Source organism: Giraffa tippelskirchi, chromosome 7 (genome assembly GCF_054371585.1).
Source record: "Giraffa tippelskirchi isolate mGirTip1 chromosome 7, T2T-mGirTip1v1.2.pri, whole genome shotgun sequence".
In the NCBI taxonomy this organism is placed as follows: domain Eukaryota; kingdom Metazoa; phylum Chordata; class Mammalia; order Artiodactyla; family Giraffidae; genus Giraffa; species Giraffa tippelskirchi.
In genome coordinates this window covers 139,175,056-139,201,237 of record NC_137281.1, presented here as the reverse complement: position 1 = coordinate 139,201,237, position 26,182 = coordinate 139,175,056, and the positions used below count along the sequence as shown (strand labels likewise).

The following is a 26,182-nucleotide window of genomic DNA, read 5'->3' as shown; positions in this document are numbered from 1 at the left end:
CATTTTAACCTTGAGTAGTCAAAAAAGCTGACCAAGAATTCTCTTATTTTCCAAAGAGCCTGTCAGGATACAGTTTCACATGTAGACACACACACATATACAAATGAACAAACACAAAGTCACCTAGTCAGCTTCCATTTGGAATGTTTTCATTGTGTCAGTGTATTGAAATGCAAAGTTAGAATTTTGTTTTCTTCAGTACTGAAATGCAAAGTTAGAATTCTGTTTTCTTCAGTAGGTTCTTGTTTTAAACATTCCCTAGACAAAGGTAGAGAAAAAGTAATTTTTCCTTAGAAATCAAAAGCTATTAAATCTTTAAAAGTAGAATCTGACAAGTTCCTTTCAGAGTTCTTTTAAAGTATTTTAACTAATTAGGTCTATAATGGCCTGAGAAAAAGGACCAAGAGAAGTTAAAGTTATCTTTGCTATTAGAGAAATTTTATCAGCTCATAAAAGTCTCATTTCTCTTAGTTAATGTTTCCTTTATGGTGCTGTTTCTCATATTATTAGGTATAAGCACAAAAGCTTCAACTTCCAGAATGCCTATCCTATATATTAATTTCAATGATAGACTAATCAAAAGTAAATTTTGGTTCATATCTTGTAAGAGGTAAACACTGTCAAACATGGTCTTTAGGCAAGTAGTAGATGCTAATTTGTATGGCTGAGAAAGGAAATTTTAGAACAGGTAATCAGAGAATGAAGAAAATGTGAAGACTGAGTCAAGCGTCATTGGTGAAAACATATCTAGTTTTTAAGGTATTTTGCACAATATGTAGATAGAAACTAAGCAGTTTACACTTATTGGGCACTTGATATGATCCCGGTCTTTCCATAGGCTTAAAAAGTAGGGTTAATTCACCATTAATTCTGCTGATAGGAATGCTGTAGATTTAAAAATTATACATCATAATATGATTATAGCTTAGAAATAAAATACAATCCAATGTATAGGCTGGAATAAAATAATTATAAATGTTAGTAGTAGTTATCTTTAAGTAATAGGATGAGAGGGGCTTCCCTGGTGGCTCAGCAGTAAAGAATCCACCTGCGATGCAGAAGACACAGGACAGGCGGGTTTGATCCTGGGTCAGGAAGATCCCTTGGAGGAGGGATGGCAACCCACTCCGGTATTCTTGCCTGGATAATCCCATGGACAGAGGAGCCTGGAGGGAGTTACAGATCCTGAAGCGACTGAGCTATTGCATGCATGCATAACAGGATGAGAGTGAATTTTTCCCTACTTTTATTATTCAGATTCTTGATTGTTACAACACTCAAAATGGTCAATAAATGCTATTTATTTTGAAATAATTATTTTCTTAGTCAACTCTAGTCAATATCTTTCAAACTCAAGGTCCAAATTCTAGGGTTCTAGGAAAATTTCTCAATAGTATCTGATTTAATTGTGCTTTTAACCATCAAAAACTTTCTACTGTTCTAGGGACAAAGTTCAGACTGTTTAGAGTAATGTGCTCAGTTTTTCTTTGTCTGTTCTTTTTATTCAACTTCATCTCTTTGCTCTTACACATACTCTTATTCTACTTCTTAATAATTTCTAGTACACAGCATGATTCTGTCACATATCTGACTCAACTGTCCTTCTCCTTCCAGTCCAACTAGCAAATAGGTAATATCAACATATGGTATTGTAATTCCTATGTTGCCCAAGTTAGAAACTGGGAGTCATTCTTGACTTCCTTACCTTCCACAACCAGTTTCTTTTCCTGTCAATTGTGATTCCTTAATATTTCAAAAATCTTGCTTTATTTTTCTATTACTGTTGTGTCAACTTTCATTCAAGCTCTCATCAGATTCCTGGTTCTGATCTCACCCTGACTCAATTCATTATCCACACAAGTAATAGACATTATTTCAAAAGCTCCAAACTTGATCTTGCTATTTCCATGTTTAAATGCCTTCATTGGCCTTCACAATAACGTCCAAACCCATTAGCATGGCAATTAAGAGGTTCATCTGCAAAAATAATATGGCCAACTGTGAAGGTCATGATCTGGTAACTTCTTCAAGACTCTTATTCCCCTCATTACCTTCTTCCTCCTCCTCAAACTTTATCTCCTCCTCCATCTGCATGTCAAACTGCCTGGACAACAGTAAGCTCTCCATAAATGTTAAATACCTACATTATTATTAGTTTTTATAGAGTCATCACTTGAGATAGAAAGACTTAAATCCAGGAAGGGAGAGGGAACAGTTTGAATAAAGCAGCTCCATTTGTTCCTCCTCATCACTTGCATTATTCTCTACTGTGCTCTGTGCCTTCAAGGAGCTAGTGTTTATGAATAGGACCAAGGGTCTCTCTGTCCTTGCGGCTTCTGCTTGAGCTCAGCCAATAGAAAGTACTGGCCGGAGGCTGGTGAGCAGAAGAGTACAAAACTAAGGTATTTATTTCCTTGGCTTCCTGTTAGTGCAAGCTGAAACTAGAATAGCATCTAAAACCAGACTGTGGAGGCCTCTGAATGCTAGGCTTTGGAATTTGAACTTTAACATATAAGGCAATGGAAAACTATTTACATAGCTTTACCACATAGGCCAATATTTTAAAGTTTCTAAGCATGGGTGTAGTGCCCATTAAGATTTCTTGTAGAAAACATATTCTGCCACAGAGAGGTTAAAAAGATTAGCTCAAAGTCATATGTCTTAACAGTAGGTCAAGATGAAAAGATGAAAAGATTAAATTTCCAGATATTTAGTATGGTGTGCTTCCTCCTATATTACACTAGGGGAACTTTCTTTGGCTCAACTTTATTTACTAAAAGTGAATTGAATACTCTCTTTATATAAGGCCCTTTATTAAACATTAGGGAGTGATGTTAAGGTAAACAAGATGAGATTTCTATTTCCCACGGTCTCATTAATACACAAATCAGGCTGCGTTTTAAGGAAAAAGTAAAAAACAAACAAATAAAAACCAACCCTGTAAATATTTATGCTTTAATGTAAAAACAAAATACTATGTATGATAATACAGAAAAGGGACTAACTGATTCTGATGGAACAAACTGTAAAACCTCACAGAGGAAGTAACAACTGATTTGAGCTTTAAACAATAAGAAAAAAGGAGGAATATTCAAAACAGAATGAACAAAAAAAGAGAGAAAGAACTTGTAGCGAATGAGAAACTGCCTAATATGGTTAGGGGTTGGATGGAAAGGCTGAAATATTAAGAAATAAAACTGTCAATTCTGTTAAGGACAGATTTTGAAGATGCTTAGTATTGCAGTAATGGAGAACCATTCAAAACTTTTTACAGAGAAGTGATACATAAAACTGCAATACTTCACTGATGGTAGATTGGAAGGAAGAGAGATTGCAGACAGGCAGAGCAATTAGTATGCTACCTAAATCCTAAAGGTAAAAGACAACGAAGGCCAGAACTAATGCAACAGAAACTGGAGAAAGATATTTAAAAGGGCCATAACAAAGAGTTCTATGCATGACTGACTGTGCTTTGGGAAGGAGAAGGTAAATACTGTGGTGAGATTTCAACTTTGCTTATTAGGGTAGGCAAGAGTGTCATTTACTAACAGAGCAATATAGAAACAATTTGGATGGAAGGGTACTAAATTTTGGTTACTGATGAGGGAAATGTGAGATGCCAGCAGGACATCAAGGAGTGATTTCAGTATGCAACATCAAGGAGTGTCTGGAGTTGGGAGAGAAGGTAGGCCTATATTTAGGCATCAATAGTATACAGCTGATCAATCCAATAACATACATTTCTTTTTTTCTTTTACACTCAACAATTTATAAGGGCTTCCCTGGTGGCTCAGATGGTAAAGCACCTGCCTGCAATGCGGGAAACCCAGGTTGGGTCTTCCCTGGATTGGGAAGACCCCCGGAGAAGGAAATGGCAACCCACTTCAGTACTCTTGCCTGGAAAATTCCATGGACTGAGGCGTCTGGTAGGCTACAGTCCATGGGGTTGCAAAAAGTCGGAAATGGCTGAGCGACTTCACTTTCACCAATTTATAAGTGTACAGTATAGTCTTGTTAACTGTATGCACATTGTTGTAAAACGGATGTCTAGAACATTTTCATCTTGTGTAACTGATATTCTGTGCGAATGGAATAATGCATTTCCCTCATATTTCCTCCTTCCTCCAGTCCCAGCACCTACCACAGTACTTTGTTTCTATTAGTTGATTACTGTAGATACTGCAGCGAAGTCTAATCATGCAGTATCTGCCTTTTTGTGACTGGCTTATCTCATTTAACATGATGACTCAAGGTTCATTCGTGTTGTAGCGTATGACAGATTTCCTTGTCTTTAAAGGCTCAGTAATATTCCACTGTATGTATAGATTCATCCATCTATTGATGAACATTTAGCCTGCTTCCATATCCTGTCTATTGTGAATAATGCTGTGTTGAACGTGGATGTGCAAATATCTCTTTGAGACCTTGTTTTCAGTTCTTTTCAATTATTTATTCAGAAGTGGGATTGTTGGATCATGTGGTAGTTTTAATGTTAACTTTTGGAGGAACCTCCTTACAGTTTTCCATAGTAGCTGTACCATTTTACAATCTCACTGGCAGTACACAAGGGCTCCAATTTCTCACATCCTCACCAACACTTGTTATTTCTGTTGTTTTGATAATGGTCATCCTAATACATGTAGTTTTGATTTACATTTTCCTTATAATTAGTGCTGTTGAGCATCTTTTCGTATGTTTGTATATCTTCTTTTGCAAAATGTCTCTATAAGTCCTTCACCCCTTTTTAAATAATTTTTATTGTTGTTACTGAGTTGCAGGAATTCTTTTCATATTCTAGAAATTAACTCCTTATCTGATACCTAGCAGGCAAATATTTTGTTCCATCCAATAGGTTGCCTTTTCATTCTACTGATTATAGCCTTTGCTGTATAGAAGTTTTAAAGCTTGACGTAGTGCCATTTGTCTATTTTTGTTGTCAGTGCTTTAGTATATATCCAGGAAATCATTACTCATTCCAGTCTTGAGGATTTCCCTTTATGTTTTCTTCTAGGAGTTTTATAGTTTCAGGTCTTACTTTTCAGTCTTTGATACATTTTGAATTAATTTTTGTATATGGTATAAGCTAAGGGTCAATCTTTACTCTTTTGCATCAAGTTTTCCCAGTATCATTTGTTGAAGAGGTTGTCTTTTTCCCATTGCATAGTTTTGGCATTTTTGTCAAAAATCATTTGACCATACATGCGAGGGTTTAGTTTGTTGTTATTTTTCTAGTCCTTTAAGATGTACACTTAGGTTACTGATTTGAGATTTTTCTTCTTTTTAATGTAGGGTTTGGTGCAATAAACTTCCCTATTATGACTGCTTTTACTGCATCTCTTAAGTTTTGGTGGTTTCATTTTCATTAGTCTAAAGATATTTCCCAATTTCCTTGTGATTTCTTCTTTGACTCAATGGCTATTCAAGAGTTTGTGTAACTTCCACAAATTTGTGAATTTCCCAACTTCCCTATTCCTAGTTGGAGTATTTTGAGCTCCTTGAAATTCAATGTTCATTCCTTTTCTCAGCTTTGGGAAGTTTTCAGCCATTATTTTGTCAAATAAGCCCTATGTCCCTTTCTCTCACTCTTCTTCTAAGACTCCCATGATACATATATTAATCTGCTTGATATAGTCCTAGAAGTCCCTTAGGCTTTGTTTACTTGTCTTTACTTTTTTGCTCTTCTGATTTGATAATTTCAAATGATCTTCTTTCAAGTTCGTTCTTCTGTTTGATTAAGTCTGCTATTGAAAGAATCTAGCGAAATTTTCAATCCAGTTATTGTATTCTTCAGTTTCAGAATTTCTATTTGGTTCTTTTTAAGTTTTTCTTTGTTGATACTTCCACTTTGTTCATGAACTGTTTTCCTGATTTTGCATAGCTGTCTATCTGTATTCTCATGCAGACCATTTTGCTTCAAAAGAAAAAAAACAAACAAAACCTTGAGTTCCTTCTCAGAAAATTTATAGATCTCTGTACCTTTGAAGTTGGTTTCTGGAGATTTGTTTTATTCATTTGATTGGGCCATGTTACTGTTTTTTCATATGCCTTGTGATTTTTTTGGTGGATAGGGCTGAGCTTTATGCATTTGAAAAACTAGCCACACCTCCCAGTATTTATGGCCGGGCTTTGTACAGGGAAAGATTTTCATCAATCAGCCTGGCTAGAGATTCTGGAAGCCTCTGAAACCTTTTTGGGGTGATGCAGCTTCTCTTGGCTGTGTATACAACTTCCCAGTCAGAGGTTTGCCAGTTTCTTTTTCAGAAGTCCATAATCTCTTATTCCTTCTGGTGTCTGCCTTCAGTGCTGCAGGTTTTCTGGTGCTGCACTGGCAAACCAACCTACTCTTTTATTCTTAGGCATCCAAAGTATGCTGGCTCAAGTGCTCTGAGTCAGGTAGATAGAAATCACTCCTTCATGCAACCCCACAAAAAACCCGGATTGCAGGACACATGCTCTACTCTTCTCCCTTCTACCCAATGGAGAAACTGTGAATTCGGTGACTTCTTTCCATTGCACTGAGCCATGCTGGGCTCTGCACCATTACAGGCTCTCTGGTGTTGATGCAAGTTGCTCCTGCTCTCCCTTGCTTTCAGTGGCCCGTATGCACCAAAACTGTACTGATTCCATTAACACTGCATCAAGCAAAACAGAAACCAGCTCCTTGTGCAACCTTGTGAAAAGCTGGAACATTGGGTGTACTCTTCTTTCTCCTCCTCTCTCCAGCGAGAGACTACAAGCCAGGTGTTCTCTGCTGATCACAGTGAGCTACATTGACTTGGGGCAGAACAGATCACAGGTAAAGTGAAAAGGCTCTTCTTACCCATTTTAATGCCCTGTTCTTGGTTTTGCCCACATGTGGGTACTGCAACATCTTAACTGGTTTCTGGAGTTTTCATAAAGGTATTTTGGTCCATATATTGTTAAATTGGTGTCTGTAGGTGAAACAAGAGTAGGACTTCCTATTCTGCAATCTATTAACTTAATGTTTTTAGCTATACCAGATACAACATTGACAATGACATCATTAAAAAAGATGACCTATTATGTATGAATATTATGCATGCAATATCAACATATAGGCATGTGACCAAGAAGGAGATATAAGTGAGGTCATAGATAGAAAATCATTAATTATAAAATAAAACAGAAATAAACCTAATTTCTGAAACTTTTGCCTGAAGTATTAAGATCAGTGAGAGAAACCCTAAAAACTGTAAAATTCAGTTGCTTAGAGTAAGACTAGGCAAATTTTTATGCATAAAGCAGAAAAAGCAAAGCCTCATAGAAAGTTAGGAGCTGCAGATAAACTAACATCTCCAAAAATTTTCATTTAATAGTTCTGGTAAGAATTTTAATGAATGACATTTATCTCATCCACATCCCACGGAACCCTGTTCTATTATATAGTTAATGTCTCCCATAAAATAGTAATGTCTTCAAGTAAATGTGTCTGTAAGATAAAATTACTTTGAAAGTAAAAGCCTATTTGAAACCTGGCATGAATGTGCTAGTCTTTGAGAACTGGTAAAACAATTTGGAAGAAAACAGTTGTTTAAAAAGGAGGGCAGTGGTGAGTCAGGTTCAAACAGAGCTATGGGAAATCCCTTACTTCAGTAGTGACTCAACTGAATCATTATTCCAGTTTTTGCTACTGAAGTAGTAAAATCTCTTAATTCATTCAAAGAAGAAAGTCAGTTCTGTCTTCATAGAACTGAAACCCTGAAGCCTCTATTTTACTTATTTTACAGGGTGTTCAAAGAAGAGTCTCCAGAAATTAGCATGGAATCTTTCACATAGTTAAATGAAAAAGGATGCCTTTTCATCAAATTAGGGTACAGAAAAATTATTTTGCACTCTAGAGATATTCTGCCTAGATAACTAATGTTGGCTACTAAACTAGAGTGAGAGTAGAAACATGACCTTACTACATACCATTGTTTTCATCAACATACCTTTATTAACCCAGAAACTTCCTGAGCATGGAGACAAAACTGTAAATAACTTTATTACTTAACATAGGAATTTCCTGAAAGATCTATTAACTCTTTTTTTTTTTTTTCCATTAACTCTTAAATGGATAATACCAAAGACAGTTTAAACACTAAGACTCTTTTGAGTTCTCATCTGCAGATCCTTGCACTGGAGGCAGCTGGGGCACTGCTGTGGTGCAGAGCCCCTTCCCAGGGAGTGAGGCATGCTGTGGGTACAGGGTTCATGCCTCCATTGCTGGCTGTAAGGTGGCCACTACAGGACTAGTGGGTCAGGGCTGCCTGACCCTAAACCCTGACTAGAAAAGCAGGTAGGAGGAAAACTGGGGAGGGGTGCCTGGAGTTTGGCACAACAGACCATAAATTAATCCCAAATTTGTCATTGACATGCTGCTTTCAGTTTAAGGCAAGAAAATGAAATATATATTTGTGTGATAAAAATTCTTCCAGAGATGAAACATACAAATCACTTTGTTATTGGGAATGGAATCTCCATGAGATACTTATTAACACATGCCATGGCCTACCTAGTTCACCGTGAAATGCACAAATACCTGAGATATAAAAGTGAACTTTACATTAAGATCCAAAGGAAGACAGATTGAAAAATTTAATAGTGCCACAACTACTGAGGCAACATGCTCAACTATTGACGCCTGAGTACTCTAGAGCCTGTGGTCTGCAACAAGTGAAGCCACTGCAATGTGAAGCGCACACACCACAACTAGGGTAGCCCCCATTTGATGCAACTAGAGAAAGCCTGTGCACAGCAACAAAGACCTAGCTCAGTCAAAAGTAAACAAATAAATCCTTAAAAAAAAATTTTTTTTAAAGCACACACAACAAAGAAAATTTAGGCATATTGAACTTCATCAAAACTAAAAACTTTTGTGCATCAAAGAACATTATCAAAAAAGTGAAGAGATAACCTAGAGAATGGGAGAAAATATTTGCAAATGATATATAAGATAAGGTCTAGTACCCAAAATATGTAAAGAACTCCTACAACAACAAAAAGACAATCCACCTGATTAAAAATCGAACAAAGGACTTGAATGGATAGTTCTCCAAGGAAGATACAAAAATGGCCAAGAAGGGCATGCAAAGATGCTCCACATCATTGTTCATTAGGGAAGTGCAAATCAAAACCAAAATGAGATACCACTGCACTCATAGTAGAATGGTTAAAATGAAAAAAAGAAAAAAGAAAGTAACAAGTTTTGGTAGGAATATGAAGAAACTGGAATCTTTGTACCTTGCTGTTGAGAATGTACAAAAGTTCAGTCACTGTGAAAAATAGCTTGTCAGCTTCTCAGAAAGTTAAATATAAAATTAATATATGACCCAGCAATTCTACTTCTTAGGTATATACACCAAAGAACTGAAAACAGGTACTCAAAAACAAATATAGATACAGGCAAGTTCAAAGCAGCACTATTCACAATAGCCAAAAGGCGGAAACACAAATCATCTATAAACTGATCAATGCATAAACTAAACATGGTATAAATATATAATGGAATATTATGCAGCTATAACAAGGAATGAAATACTAACACATGTTATAACATGGAGGAATCTCGAAAACATTAAGCTAAGTAAAAGAAGCTAGATAAAAATGATTACATTTTACATTCATCTTGAACTGTTTGATTCCATTTATATGAAACATTCAGAATAGGCAAATCCTTAGAGACAAAAAGCAGACTGGTGGTTGTCAGTGGCTGGGGAATGGAGAATAACTGCTTAAAGGGTATGGAGTTTCCATATGGGGTGGTGAAAATGTTTTGCAGCTATACAGAAGTGGTGGTTGCACATTATAAATTTACTAAGTACCACTGAATTATTCACTTTAAATGATTAATTTTATATTACCTGAATTTCATCTCAATTAAAAAAAAAGGAAGGACACAGAGGATTGGCTTCGTGTTGACTTTGGCAGCCATGGTAATTCATTTGATGGTTTAGAAACCAGAGGAGCCAATCAATGAGAGAAATTTTGGACCCTGTATTCCTATGACATTTAGTTAAGACTGCATCTGAAACATTACCTAAAGACTTCATTCTTGGAATTGACGACACTTCATCTCTGACTCCAGTGGAATTTAAGCCATGAATGAAATGAAAGGAACTTTTTTAGTCATTTCAGATTTGGAACGGCTTGTTTCTCTGAAAAAATATAGCTCTTTATCTCTATCTAGTTTGGTTAGGTTGTTATTAACATAACGTCTGTGTCCTAGGTACTCATGCTGACGGACACCTGAAGATTGAGGCTAACTGACTGAATACACCAAAAATTCAATATGTTCAAATCACAACTGTAACATGTTGTCTTTACTCCTATGGATTCCTGCATGATTTCCTGGAATTAGCACTGGCCCTTTTGCTCAACTTAAGCTTTTGCTCAGTTTTCTTTTTTTTTTTTTTTTAAATTTTGCTTATATGCAAAACTATTCTGTAGAGTTAAAAGGCCAAAATTAAAGTAAAATAAAACAAAGCTACACACTATACACTGGAAAAGGAAATGGCAACCCACTTCAGTATTCTTGCCTGGAAAATCCCATGGACACAGGAGCCCAGGAGGCTATAGTCCATGGGGTCACAAGAGTCAGACACGACTTAGTGACTAAACCTCCACCACCACATACCATACACACAAAATCCTTGTCTTGCTGTGTCCACCAATCTTAACTCTTACATCATGAACTTTACCCAATCCTAATCAAACTGTCACAATGAAAACCTCAACTTAAACCTAGCTTCCAAATATAAATATCTCAATGGTGAATCCACATTGAGTTGCTACTAATACTCTGTTAAGGTCGAGTTTTCCCTGGCTATAATAACCTCTTATTTGTGGGAAGCCAGCATTCAACCAACTTAAGAGGGTACAGGGAGACCCAGGCAAGACAGACTCCTTGCCACCAAAGCCCAAGATCCTTGATTTGACAACAGCAAGCTCCTCTGAGACCCCTTAAGCTTTCTGCTCTGGGGAATGGGAGTGTCTCTAATCATCACAGTGAGATAAGTGAGTCTCACATTAGACCAAACACTGATGCATTTTCTTTGAGCTCCCCAACTGCTAAGTTTATTTTGTCTTGTAGGAATAAGGAACCCATCTTATTACTAAGAACTTTATTATCTATCTCTGTTTATCCTTGTCATTTTCTGTTATATCTCTATAAGGGGAAAATTCATGTGGAAAAATATGGGGGGGGGGTAGGCCTTAATAAGTCTATTTTGCAAACTGGGTCTGGGAACCGAGAAGTTCAGGTTTATTTTCAAAGCGGTATCCTTTGAACAAGCTTTGCCTTGGGTTACCCATCAACCTCAGAGAACTTTCCTTGGTCTTATTTTGTTAGTGAGAGTCTGGTTACAGAAGAGAGCTCCCCTTCAAACTTTTGATGCTCTAGAACTATAAACATGTCAGTTTGTAGTTGGACCGTCTACTCATTAGGCTGGGGAGTCTGATGTAGGAGGTATACAAGTAACACTTGGGATGGACTATTCACAGGTTCTCATTTTCCTTAGTCTAAACCTAAGTCTATGCCTCTTCCAGACCAGACTCCTACTTCTTACATGTATTTATGTTGTACCCCAAATCTTTGTACTTATCTGTAATCTCACCAAGGATAATTTGGAATTATAGTGGCCACTTTGGGGAAATTCTGTTCTGGACAAAATTGTTCGACAGGTTCTGTAGGACAAAAAAGGAACAAAATTCCAAACATCAAGTATATTTTTGATTGGTGTCAGCAAATGTCCATTAGAAATTCAGCTTCCAAAATTGCTTCAAGAAATTTCTTGGCCAAGGCAAAATAAAAATAAGAAAAACTTAATGTTTGTTTAGATTCTCCAAAAATCACATCTTGAATCTAGTGGGTTTCATCTATTTCTCTTTATCCATCCTATACACCTCCATTTTCCTCTGCCCATCTCTCCCTCTGCTCCACTCTTTCCTTTTGGCTGGTGAAAAACTTTCAAAACTCAGTTACCTCTTAAAGTTTAACTTCCTTAAGAACAGAAAAAAATCCCCTCGTGGTTGATTTAAAGCTCTCTTCTTCCTCTGAGCTGAGAGTCATCAATGACTTTCCAAAACCTAGAAAGGGCACAGTGAATTTCGCAGAGCAATTTGGAATAATTTTAAGAACATATCCGGGGGTTCCATATCTCTAACAGTTAGTTCATGTTTGTGGAAGCTTGAGATGTAAAAAACTCTGTAAGAAAAGTAGAATGGGAAGAATCTGAAGGTAACTCAGAAGAATCTGGGCTTCCCTGGTGGCTCAGATGGTAAAGAATCTGACTACAGTGTGGGAGACCTGGGTTCGATCCTGGGTTGGGAAGATCCCCTGGAGGAGGGCATGGCAACTCACTCCAGTATTCTTGCCTGGAGAATCCCCATGGACAGAGGCCTGGCGGCTATAGTCCATGAGATCGCAAAGAGCTGGACACGACTAAGCAACTAAGCACAGCACAGAAGAATCTAAATTGCGCAGGAAACCAGAAGGGTTTAGAAAAGCTATAGAAGTTGGTCAAAGTCCTTTGGAGGAAAGGAGGCTATTCCAAGTCCTTCCTGAGAAAGTAGACTGGGCTCTGAGTTAGTCTTACAAGCAAGGAAAGGATAACTCAGGAGACTTTAAGGACAGGCTCTTTAACAGTTTTAGACAGCACTCAGGAGTAGGTATTAAAGCACATGTGACTCCTAACTCTCTCCTAGATTTTTGTAAACAGTCTTAAGCCACATGAGGGATACAGCATGCAAGCAAAAAATGATATGGGAAATAATGCCTTTGCTAGAGCTCAAGAATCTTGATGAATATTTTGAGAGTCTTAGAATGAAAACAAAATAAAACTCAGAAATAAATTGATAGCACTACAGATAAAACAACTAGATGTTCCTACCAGGGTCAGTAAATCTCAAAAGAGGGAATCTCTTGATAAAGACACTTATCAATACTATATAAAAAAGGACATCAAAAAAGAACTGTCTTGTGTTAGCTAAGATGCTAAAAGGAAAAAAAAAAATAAAGTGAGTTTTGAAGGAGATTTTTTGTTTTACCCTTAAATTCCCAGGGAGAAATTTATATAAATATTAAAGGACAATCTTGCCAAAAAGTTTTTTAAATTGATATAGAGGCATACACTATTAGTCTTTCTTTTTTTTGAAAAGAACAATTTAAATTTTATTTATGTATTTATTTTTGGCTGTGCTGGGTTTTCACTGCTGCACAGGTTTTCTCTGGTTACAGAGAGCAGGGACTACTCTCTAGTTGTAACGTGCAGGCTTTTCATTGAGGTGGCTTCCATTGCCGGGGAGCACAGGCTCTAGGACATGTGGGCTTCAGCAGTTGCTTGCACATGGGCCCAATAGTTGTGGTTCCTGGGCTCTAGAGCACAAGCTCAATAGTTTTGGCGCACAGGCTTAGGTGCTCCGTGGCATGTGAAATCTTCCCGGATCAGATTCAAACCCAGGTCTCCCACATTTACAGGCAGATTCTTTACCACTGAGCCACCAGGAAAGCCCCCACTATCAATCTTAAACTCTACCACTATTACAAAACTCTCCCTTCAGGTAAAACACTATTCAGAGTGTTTCTCAAATACTCCTTTTGTTAGTTCCACTTTACTCATAACTGTTACCCTTGGACATTTAACAAAAGAACAATCTTTCTTTTTCTGAGATATCGTACCTGCTAGCTTGCTAGGCAGGGTGTACTGTATAAATGGAATTGTTAGATTAAATACTTTCCTGAAATCCCCAAGGACTCCCTTATTTGCAAGAGATGATGGCTAATTTGGAAATTGATTTACCAGTATCTTTGTGCTTAAGTTGACCCTAAATTGAAGATCGAGAGGAGATCCCAGGCTTTATTTGATGAAAATAGGGAGGATTACTGGGACTGAAGTTATTAATGTTCAAACTAAGCCACTGAAACCTATACCCTAAAGTGTAAAATACTCTCTTGAACCAGAAGCTAAAGAGGCACTAAAACTAAGAGGTAAAAGCAAACAGAGAAAAGATTCAACATATGTTGTACTAGTTTTTTTAAATTTATTTATTTATTTTAATTGGAGGATAATTGCTTTACAGTGTTTCTGTTAACACTTCTATCCTCCCAATCAAAAAGCTGAATAGGTGGGGATACAGATTTGTTCAGCAAATAGGTCCATAATAGAGTAGTCACTTCCCACTTCCGTGCAGTACTAATCCCCAAACCTATTTTATCTTCAGTGCCTCCTGAGGCTGCATATTCGACTGTGATTTGTATTCTGCTTTCTTTAATGACCTTTTAGGTCAAAATAGTCAATATTTGTTTGCCTTCTGTTAAGAAAACACAATATATACCTTGACTGTTACACTGCAAAGATTTACTGAAACACTATTTTTTACAAGTCCTCAATCAGGACCTTCAAGATTTTGTCTTTCCTTGTGGTTCTATTCTTATTCAACATGGGGATAACTTTTTGTTGGGTTCTAAAGACAGAGTGAGCTCTAAAACTAATTCCTTCTATCCATTTACTTTTTCAACTCACAAAGAGGATAAAATTTCCAGAGGGAAGTTACAATTTTGTCTAAATTCATAACCCAGAACAAGATTTATCTCAAGGAAGTAAATCTCTTAAAAATTTTCCCATGTCAGTAACAAAGAGATAATTAAAAGGATTCTTGAGTTTCACTGATTATTGCAGGCAATGGGTTCCCAACTTTCCTGCTATTGTCACGCCAATTTAAGACTTAACCAAGTACTTGGAAAGTGAACCTCTTCCCTGGGCCCTAAACATGAACAGGCCTTTTGTGAGTTAAGATCAGCTCCTCACTTACTTCCTACCTAATGTTCATCCTTAGACTGATCCTCTGCTAGAGGTAAATCTTCCCAGATGGCAGAACTCTGTGAGCACACCAGAAGTTTCAGTTAGCTACAGATAAGAAAGTTAATATATTCATTGGCCGTAGACATACTTTTGGGTTATTCTATGATTCTGAAATGCTTTGGAAACAAGGCACTATTCTTGACCTCGGCAGGAATCTCAATTCAGAATGGTTAGCAATTTACAGAATCTTTAAGTGCTCTAATGCTTCCTGAGGAACTGGCTATTATAAAAGTAGGGGCTCAAACAAAAGAAGATGATATGGAGGCTAGAGAAAATGTCTTGACTAATCATCATGCCAGAAAGACAGCCCTCACTGAAATTATAGCCCTTATAATACCTCAAGGGACTAACTCTTTGATTCAACAGCAAATTGAGTTCAAAACCTCTATTACAGGATGCCAGTGATCAGCTCCAGAGTCACAAAAAAAGGTACGAGGAGAAAGCTGTGTGTAAATTGCATTGTTAGCTATTTAGGAGCGACTTCACTTTCACTTTTCACTTTCATGCATTGGAGAAGGAAATGGCAACACACTCCAGTGTTCTTGCCTGGAGAATCCCAGGGACGGGGGAGCCTGGTGGGCTGCCGTCTGTGGGGTCGCACACAGTTGGACACAACTGAAGAGACTTAGCAGCAGTAGCAGCAGCAGCTCTGAAGGACCTCAAATGGAATCTTGTAAAAATTATATATGAAGTTACCCACGAGTGAAAGAAGAAACTTGCCACTGCACATAATTAACATTGATGGGAAAGTTTTACTCTATCTCGTCTGTCACCAATATAATCCTGGTAAGAAAAGCAGGAAAATCTCAGGGCACCCTTAAACATCTCCAAATGGGTTTCATAAAGCTACTGTCTGGGTTTTAAATATGACGTAGTCATTGTTCACTTATAATTGGGATGGTTTGAAGCCTTTCCTTGATAGAGAGCTACAACTCTAGTAATAGCAAAATTTTCTTGATTTCATGTTCCCAATCCAGACAATTCTGACCTTTCTCTCCAGTGATAGAGGCATCTATTTTACTAGGCCTATTACTAAAGACTTTTGGAAAGTCCTGCCACTTACTAAGACACTTTACCGTCAACTTTACCCTCAATCTTCAGGAAAGGTAAGAGAGAACAAACATAGATCTAAATATCAGATCAGCTAAACTCAGAGATTCCTGAACTTCCATGGCCTAAGGTATTGTCTTTAATAACAATGAGATCAAATCTTTCTGTGGTTCTATCAACTCTCCCACATACACCGAGGAATATCATCTTTCATTCCAAATTCCACATTAGTGCAATCAGACATGGCTAAGTATTGCAAGGAATTATTCATGCCATACACCAAGTCTTATAAGTAGGTACAAGTACCCTTTCCTCAATATCCTTTTAAATAACCCTTGTGTGACCTAAAGCCCAGATAAGTGGTCTTTTGGAAAAGACAACAGAGAAAAACAACTCTAGAACCCTACTAAATCTTATCAAGTACTGTCAGTAAGGAGCACAGTAATACAACTCTAAAGGTTTGATCTTTGGATTCATGGCTTCTAAGGAGGCATAATCTAACCTGAATTTGTGGATTTTTAAGCTGAGGAGTTTTTAGAAATCCTCTACAAACAGACAATGCTCTGAAAGAGACATCTTCCATTCAAGACCATTGACCACATGTTCGTAGGGAGGTTGTACCCAAGATCCATAGAATAAGGCAGTGGATTTCTACATTTTCATCTGCATTCTATTATTTATTTTTACTATTTTCCTCCTTTTCTCTCCATGGTTTAACGCTCCTTTTAACTATGTTATCTATATTGCTCTGTTCTTAATAATGCACTTCATTTGCATCTTCAATCATTCATACTTGGCTCTTATTCACCTGTGAACTAGCTAATGCACACAACCAAACTGGTTTCGCACCACCTTAATTTTTTTGGTAGCCACCCAGATTCCTTTGGTTCCACTTCCCAATAATGAATCTTGGTTTCCTAGGCAACTATACTCAACTATTAGGTGATTTTTCTGATGACAAACTATATATCAGGTCTAAGAGATATAGATTCTAAAACGCTCTCTTAGGTCATACCTAGAAGACATGGTTCTTGACATCACCAAAATAATTCTCTTAAGATTTTTGGTGGGAATTAGTTTTTGTAACCAAACTTTATTAATAGAAATAGAACTTGTGAGGGAACTAAGAAACAACAATGTGTTATTTGGAAGTTGTCATACTTTTATACACCTTACAAGTTAAGTAAGATATTATTGATATTTCTCCTTTACTTCAGATCTTCTAAACGGTCTCAACACTTTAAATTTTTTATTATATGGTGCACAATTATTTTTGATGACTGGCTCCAAATGTTATAACATATTTGATAAGCACATAGGGGTATTTTAGAGCTTTTCTGTGGCTCAGACAGTACCTGAAGAACTCCATGGACAGAAGAGCCTGGTGAGCTATAGTCCATGGGGTCGCAAAGAGTTGGACATGACCAAGTGACTGACGCTTTCACTTTTACTTGAGGGGTGTTTTGGCCTCAAATAGGACACTGTGCATTCTCCAATGACTGGTATTCAATCTGTGGTACAAAAGCCTGATAGCTACTACTCGCAGACTGGATATGATCTTTGTAAACTGATGCTGCCATTCAGTAGAGTCCCCAACATCATCCAGGATCCATTTTAAGCCATTGGTTTCTTTTTGAAGAAAGAAAAAGATCGTCAGATAATTTAATTTGTATAAAAGTAGGAAAGTTGGACCTCGATTTAAGAATAGAAATCTTGATCACTCCAGGGAAATTCTGGCTTTCTTTCTTCCTTTCTCAAGCCTTGTTACTTCTAGCTTTACAAGAGGCCCAGAAAATAAGGAGTGTGCTACATCCTCTGATTCAGAGATGAGCAGGTGAGCAAGATAATGTTTTTTCATACTGTTCCTGAGGCCTGTATGGTTAAAGCTATGGTTTTTCCAGTAGTCAGGTATGGCTGTGAGAGTTGGACCATAAAGACGGCTGAGCACTGAAGAACTGATGCTTTCAAACTGTGGTACTGGAGAAGACTCTTGGGAGTACCTTGGACAGCAAGGAGATCAAACCAGTCAGTCCTAAAGGAAATCAACCCTGAATTCATTGGAAGGACTGGTACTGAAGCTCCAACACTTTGGCCACCTGATGCAAAGAGTCGACTCACTGGAAAAGACCCTGATGCTGGGAAAAATTGAAGCAAGAGGAGAAGCGGACAAAAGAGGATGAGATGGTTGGATGGTATCACTGATGCAATGAACATGAGTTTGAGCAGGCTCTGGGAGCTGGTGAAGGATAGGGAAGCCTGACATGCTGTCGTTCACTGGGTTGCAGAGAGTCAGATATGATTTAGCGACTGAACAACAAAAGATAATGCCACCAAGACTAAAGAACTCCTCACTTGAAATGTTAATGAAATTACAAGGGCAGTGGCTCAACTGCTTTAGGTATAATATTTGCCTTTCAAGGAAAAATACATGCTACTTTTAGGTAAGAGTGTTGTTTTCACAAGCTTTTATACTTCTCTGGATCACTGATATTCAGTTCAGTTCAGTCACTCAGTCGGGTCCGACTCTTTGTGACCCCATGAACCTCAGCACGCCAGGCCTCCCTGTCCATCACCAACTCCCGGAGACTACCCAAACCCATGTTCATCGAGTCGGTGATGCCATCCAACCATCTCATCCTCTGTCGTCCCCTTCTCCTCCCGCCCCCAATCCTACCCAGCATTAGGGTCTTTTCCAATGAGTCAACCCTTCGCATGAGGTGGCCAAACTACTGCAGTTTCAGCTTCAACATCAGATCTTCCAATGAACACCCAGGATTGATCTCTTTTAGGATGGATTGATTGGATCTCCTTGCAGTCCAAGGGACTCTCAAGAGTCTTCTCCAACACCACAGTTCAAAAGCATCAATTCTTCGGCGCTCAGCTTTCTTCACCGTCCAACTCTCATCCATACATGACCACTGGAAAAACCATAGCCTTGACTGCTGCTGCTGCTGCTGTTAAGTCGCTTCAGTCGTGCCCGACTCTGTGCGACCCCATAGACGGCAGCCCACCAGGCTCCCCCGTCCCTGGGATTCTCCAGGCAAGAACACTGGAGTGGGTTGCCATTACCTTCTCCAATGCATGAAAGTGAAAAGTGAAAGTGAAGTCGCTCAGTCATGTCTGACTCTTCGCGACCCCATGGATGGCAGCCTACCAGGGTCCTCTGTCCATGGGAGTTTCCAGGCAAAAGTACTGGAGTGGGTTGCCATTGCCTTCTCCATAGCCTTGACTAGACGGACTTTTGTTGGCAAAGTAATGTCTCTGCTTTTAAATATGCTATCTAGGTTGGCCATAACCTTCCTTCCAAGGAGTAAGCATCTTTTAATTTCATGGCTGCAGTCACCATCAGCAGTGATTCTGGAGCCCAAAAAAATAAAGTCTGACACTGTTTCCACTGTTTCCCCATCTATTCCCATGAAGTGATGGGACCAGATGCCATGATCTTAGTTTTCTGAACGTTGAGCTTTAAGCCAACTTTTTCACTCTCCTCCTTCACCTTCATCAAGAGGCTCTTTAGTTCTTCTTCACTTTCTGCCATAAGGGTGGTGTCACCCGCATACCTGAGGTTACTGATATTTCTCCCGGCAATCTTGATTTCAGCTTGTGTTTCTTCCAGCCCAGCATTTCTCAAGATGTACTCTGCATATAAGTTAAATAAGCAGGGTGACAATATACAGCCTTGACGTATTCCTTTTCCAATTTGGAACCAGTCTGTTGTTCCATGTCCAGTTCTAACTGTTGCTTCCTGACCTGCATACAGGTTTCTCAAGAGACAGGTCAGATGGTCTGGTATTGCCATCTCTTTCAGAATTTTCCACAGTTTATTGTGATCCACACAGTCAAAGGCTTTGGCATAGTCAATAAAGCAGAAATAGATGTTTTTCTGGAACTCTCTTGCTTTTTCGATGATCCAGTGGATATTGGCAATTTGATCTCTGGTTCCTCTGCCTTTTCTAAAACCGGGGGCGGCGGCCGACAGGGGCTAGGCCGGGCCAGGTGCCGGGGGCCGGCTGCGGCGAGAGGAATTACCCAAGGCCCAAGGTAAGAGAAACCCAAGTAAGACAGTAAGTTTGCGAGAGCGCATCAAAGGGCAGACACACTGAAACTAAAATTACAGAAAACTAGCTAATCTGATCACACGGACCAAAGCCTTGTCTATCTCAATGAAACTAAGCCATGCCGTGTGGGGCCACCCAAGACGGATGGGTCATGGTGGAGAGGTCTGACAGAATGTGGTCCACTGGAGAAGGGCATGGCAAACCACTTCAGTATTCTTGCCTTGAGAACCCCATGAACAGTATGAAAAGGCAAAAAGATAGGACACTGAAAGATGAACTCCCCAGGTCAGTAGGTGCCCAATATGCTAGTGGAGATCAGTGGAGAAATAACTCCAGAAAGAATGATGGGATGGAGCCAAAGCAAAAACGATACCCAACTGTGGATGTGACTGGTGATGGATGCAAAGTCCGATGCTGTAAAGAGCAATATTGCATAGGAACCTGGAATGTTAGGTCCATGAATCAAGGCAAATTGGAAGTGGTCAAACAGGAGATGGCAAGAGTGAATGTCGACATTCTAGGAATCAGCGAACTAAGATGGACTGGAATGGGTGAATTTAACTCAGATGACCATTGTATCTACTACTGTGGGCAAGAATCCCTTAGAAGAAATGGAGTAGCCACCATGGTCAACAAAAGAGTCCAAAATGCAGTACTTGGGTGCAATCTCAAAAATGACAGAATGATCTCTGTTCGTTTCCAAGGCAAACCATTCAATATCATGGTAATCCAAGTCTATGCCCCGACCAGTAACGCCGAAGAAGCTGAAGTTGAACGGTTCTATGAAGACCTACAAGGCCTTCTAGAACTAACACCCAAAAAAGATGTCCTTTTCATTATAGGGGACTGGAATGCAAAAGTAGGAAGTCAAGAAACACCTGGCGTAACAGGCAAGTTTGGCCTTGCAGTACAGAATGAAGCAGGGCAAAGGCTAATAGAGTTTTGCCATGAGAACGCACTGGTAATAGCAAACACCCTATTCCAACAACACAAGAGAAGACTTTACACGTGGACATCACCAGATGGTCAACACTGAAATCAGATTGATTATATTCTTTGCAGCCAAAGATGGAGAAGCTCTGTACAGTCAGCAAAAACAAGACCAGGAGCAGACTGTGGCTCAGATCATGAACTGCTTATTGCCAAATTCAGACTTAAATTGAAGAAAGTAGGGAAAACCACTAGCCCATTCAGGTATGACCTAGATCAAATCCCTTATGAGTATACAGTGGAAGTGACAAATAGATTTAAGGGACTAGACCTGATAGACAGAGTGCCTGATGAACTATGGACAGAGGTTCGTGACATTGTACAGGAGACAGAGATCAAGAAAATCCCCATGGAAAAGAAATGCAAAAAAGCAAAATGGCTGTCTGAGGAGGCCTTACAGATAGCTGGGAAGAGAAGAGAAGTGAAAAGCAAAGGAGAAAAGGAAAGATATTCCCATCTGAATGCAGAGTTCCAAAGAATAGCAAGGAGAGATAAGAAAGCCTTCCTCAGCAATCAGTGCAAAGAAATAGAGGAAAACAACGGATTGGGAAAGACTAGAGATCTCTTCAAGAAAATTAGAGATACCAAAGGAACATTTCATGCAAAGATAGGCTCGATAAAGGACAGAAATGGTATGGACCTAACAGAAGCAGAAGATATTAAGAAGAGGTGGCAAGAATACACAGAAGAACTGTACAAAAAAGATCTTCACGACCCAGATAATCACGATGGTGTGATCACTCACCTAGAGCCAGACATCCTGGAATGTGAAGTCAAGTGGGCCTTAGAAAGCATCCCTACGAACAAAGGTAGTGGAGGTGATGGAATTCCAGTTGAACTATTTCAAATCCTCAAAGGTGATGCTGTGAAAGTGCTGCACTCGATATGCCAGCAAATTTGGAAAACTCAGCAGTGGCCACAGGACTGGAAGAGGTCAGTTTTCGTTCCAATCCCAAAGAAAGGGAATGCCAAAGAATGCTGAAACTACCGCACAATTGCACTCATCTCACACGCTAGTAAAGTAATGCTCAAAATTCTCCAAGCCAGGCTTCAGCAATACGTGAACTGTGAACTTCCAGATGTTCAAGCTGGTTTTAGAAAAGGCAGAGGAACTAGAGATCAAATTGCCAATCACTGATGTTACAGTTCCCCAATCTCTGGGATCTAATGCCTCATGATCTGAGGTGAAGCTGATGTAATAATAACAGAAATAAAGTGCACAATAAGCGTAATGCACTTAAAATCATCCTGAAACTATCCCCACGCCCTCTGGTATGTGGAAAAATTGTCTTCCAGCACCATTGATGGAACAGACTTTTTTCCACCGAATATTGCTCCTTTTGCTCCCTTGTCAAATATTGATCATATATGACTGGATTTATTAATGGGCTCCTGATTCTGTCTCAATGGTCTATGTCTACTGTCTGTTTCTATGCCAGAACCATATGATTTGACTATTACAGAAATGCCATTGGACTCTTGATAGGTATAGTCTGCTGTCTATAAATGGCTTTGGGCAGTATGAACATTTTAACAATATTAACTTTTCCAATCTATGAATCCATATAGTCAAAACTATGGTTTTTCCAGTAGTGATGTACAGATGTGATAACTGAACCATACAGAAGGCTGAGCACTGAAGAATTGATGCTTTTGAACTGTGGTGCTGGAGAAGACTCTTGAGAGTCGCTTGGACAGCAGGGAGATGAAAACAATCAAGCCTAAAGGAAATCAACCCCGAGTACTCATTGAAAGGACTGGGCTGAAGCTGAAGCTCCAATACTTTGGCCACCTGATGGAAAGAGCCGATTCACTGGAAAAGACCCTGATGCTGGGAAAAACTGAGGGCAGGAGGAGAAGGGGGAGACCAAAGATGAGACGGTTGGATGGTATCACCGACTCAATGGACATGAGCTTGCGCAAACTCTGGGAGATGGTGAAGGACAGGGAAGCTTGGCGTGCTGCAGTCCATGGGGTCACAAAGAGTAAGACACACTTAGCAACTGAACAACAACAAATCTATGAACAAAGGATACCTGCCCATTTATTTGTGTCTTCGAATTCATTCATCAATGTCTTGTAGTTTTCAGTGTAGAGATCTTTCACTTCCTTGGTTACACTTATTCCTAAGTATTTTATTGTTTTTGAAGCTATTTTCTTTCTTCTTCAGATAACTGATTGTTAGAGTATAGAAATGCTACTGAATTTTTTATGTCAATTTTGTATTCTGTAACTTATTGAATTCGTTGATAAATTCTCTCTTTTTGGTAGAGTCTTAAGGATTGTCTTCATATAAAATCGTGTCCTCTGCATATACGGACTATTCTATTTCTTCCTTTATAATTCTGGTGCTTTTTATTTATCTTTCTTGCCCAACTGCTCTAAGACTTCTAGTAATATGTTAAGTAGGAATGATGAGAGTGAGCACCACTGTATCGTTCCTGACCTTAGTGGAAAAGCTTCTAATTTTTCACCATTGCATATAATGTTATCTGTGAGCTTATTATATATGGCCTTTATTATTCCTTCTACTGGAGAAGGAAATGGCAACCGACTCCAGTATTCTTGCCTGGAAAACCCCATGGACTAGGAGCTGGCAGGCTATAGCCTATGGGTTCACAAAGAGTCGGATATGATTGAGCCACTTTCACTCACTCAAGTCTTTCCGTATCTATAAATTTGTTGAGTTTTTATCATGAACAAATGTTGAGTTCTGGCAAATGCTTTTTCTGTGTCTACTGAGATGATCGTTATGATTTTTTTTCTTTGACTTTATAATGTTAATTAATGCATCACATTTATTATTTGCATATATTGAGTTGCCATTGTATCCCAGGGATAAATCTTACTTGATCATAGTGAATGATTTTTTTAATGTACTGTTAAATTTAGTTTGCTAGTATTTTATTGAGATTTTTGCATCTGCATTCATCAGGGATATTGACCTGCACTTTTCTTGCAGGATCTTTTTCTAGCTTTGTTATCAGGGTAATGCCGGCCTTAAGTAATGAGTTTGGAAATGTTCCTTCCTCTTCAATTTTTGGGAAGAGTTTGAGAAAGATTGGTGTTAATTCTTCTTTAAATAATTGGCAAAATTAAGCAGTGAAGCTGTTTCTCCTTGGCTTGTGAAGATCCCCTGGAGAAGGGAACGGCTACCCACTCCAGTATTCTGGCCTGGAGAATTCCATGGACTGTATAGCCAATCCAGTCGCAAAGAGTCAGACATGACTGAGTAACTTTCACACAAGTAAGTACTGAGATTAAGAAGCTCAGAGATAGAATAGCTCATGGTGATGAAAAAGTCCTGAGTGTGGTTATGGGCATGAGTTACTAAAGCAGTATGGAGAGGAAAGACCTTGAACTTGTAGAACTCATAGAACTAAGAGGCTACAATGTAGGATGGGCTCTCTGCATGGATCTAAACAGCTATATGGACCATCTACGTGACTATTTTATCCTAAGAAAAGATGAACAGAAAAACATGGACCATCATAATGTCCATTTGATTAATAGCTAACAAGTCAGTAAGACCGTAACTGAAATGGAAGCAGTTCTAACAGCACAAAAATCCATGAGAGAGGTGAAAAAAATTTCAAAGAAATCTGTTCTCAGTATGAAATTATTTCTGTTCTGAATCATCACAATCACTGTCAATGATCCACAATCATCTTAGGATCAACAGTAAGTGGAAATTACACAGTAATCATGAAAAATGTCACTTTAAAATTTTATTTATTGCTATTGTTTTATTTTAGTAAATATTCAATCATCACTTCTCTGACTCTTAGTTTTCTCAATCTTAGGTCTTAAGAAGGAATTATAGGACTTTATATCTCCTATAATTGAAAAGCCTCCCTCAGATTCACATGTCTGTCAGACATTATGAAAACTCACAAAAGTATACAAGTTAAACAAATCTGTTTGCATTTATTTTTATATAACTCTAATATGAAGTCTCTTGGGAAAGAACTGCCAGTATGTTTGCCTAATAGCTGAAGGTTTTCAAGCTAAGGTAGCAGATTTCACAACACAGAAGTCAGAAAATTTTACGTTAAAGTAAACAAAACAAAATTTTACCTATTTGAAGTTTTCCATTGACTTTTTTTTGATTGTTATATAATACAGACATTCTGCTGGAAACGGAAACCATTCCATTTACTAAAACTCCTAGTGATATAAGTAAGGACCAATTTCAGTATAGCCCTTCTGTACTTCTTTTCTTGACAATGATCAGGAAGAAGACAGAGTGATATCATTAAGTGACAGAGAACAATATCTAAAAAATTAGCATTTACAGAACACTTTTCTCATAGAATTCCAAAGCTTTCAAAGTATAACCATCGATGTCAAATCATTTCAAGGATACAGGTAAGGAAAAGCTATTTATATTTCCTTCTTATAAGACAGGAAAATGAATAATACACAAAGTCAAATGACTTCCATGCAAATGTTATTGGTGACAAAACAGAAAAATAAAATTATGGTTTCTTCATCCTTGGTTTAGGGCACTATGTTCTAAAACATGCTGCCTGTGAAGATAAGATCTTTTAGAAATTCATACTTATAAAATGATTATGATGTATCCTCTTAGGAATCTTTGTTTCTTTTTTAGTTAGATTCATTTAGTGGATTTATATTATTTTAGTCTGTTCTCAAATAACTTTTTGGCAGTGCTGCAATTAAAGAGGGCTGTCATGTTTGAGTCATAGAGGAGCTCATTTCGATCCTAACCAGTAGTGCTATCAAAGTTCTGATGTCAGCTTGCAAAAACAACTGGTATAAGGGAAATATTCATTAACATATTGATAATGATATTTTTAGAAGGCAAAGCTCTAAAATTCGTATTCTTGACATTAACTTTCCCCATTGTTTTTCTTCATTCTTTCACTAAAATGTCATTGTTAGCTTTCCTTCCGCAGAACCACAAGTTCTAATCCAGTAGTCCATCTGAGATAATGATATACTCACTGGCTCTGAGAATGTTCTCCTTGCTGCTGCACCTGGACTGGACCTGCAGAGAGAGCATAAACTCAGTAATTTAGGGCTCATGACAAAGACAGACAGATATGTATGCATATTTAATGGGCAAACTCCTGAGGTCTAGGAGCAAAGGCTTTATGTATCCCACACGTCATAACATGTCAATAAAAATGTTAGTTTATTCCATATATTTTTAACTTATCCTTTTCTTACTTAAAGAAAGGACTGATTTCTAGAAAAAAA

General features: G+C 38.3%; 1 protein-coding gene across 19 annotated transcripts in view; it reads right to left on the bottom strand.

The window, feature by feature from the left end:
• Positions 1 to 26,182, bottom strand: part of GPHN (gephyrin) — a 525,210-nt gene that overhangs the window by 116,104 nt on the left and 382,924 nt on the right. For all 19 annotated transcript variants that reach the window (XM_081513386.1, XM_081513387.1, XM_081513388.1 and 16 more), the window contains one exon: positions 25,928 to 25,970. In XM_081513386.1, coding sequence (XP_081369512.1) covers positions 25,928 to 25,970 — 43 coding nt within the window. The remainder of the gene's footprint in view (positions 1 to 25,927; positions 25,971 to 26,182) is intronic.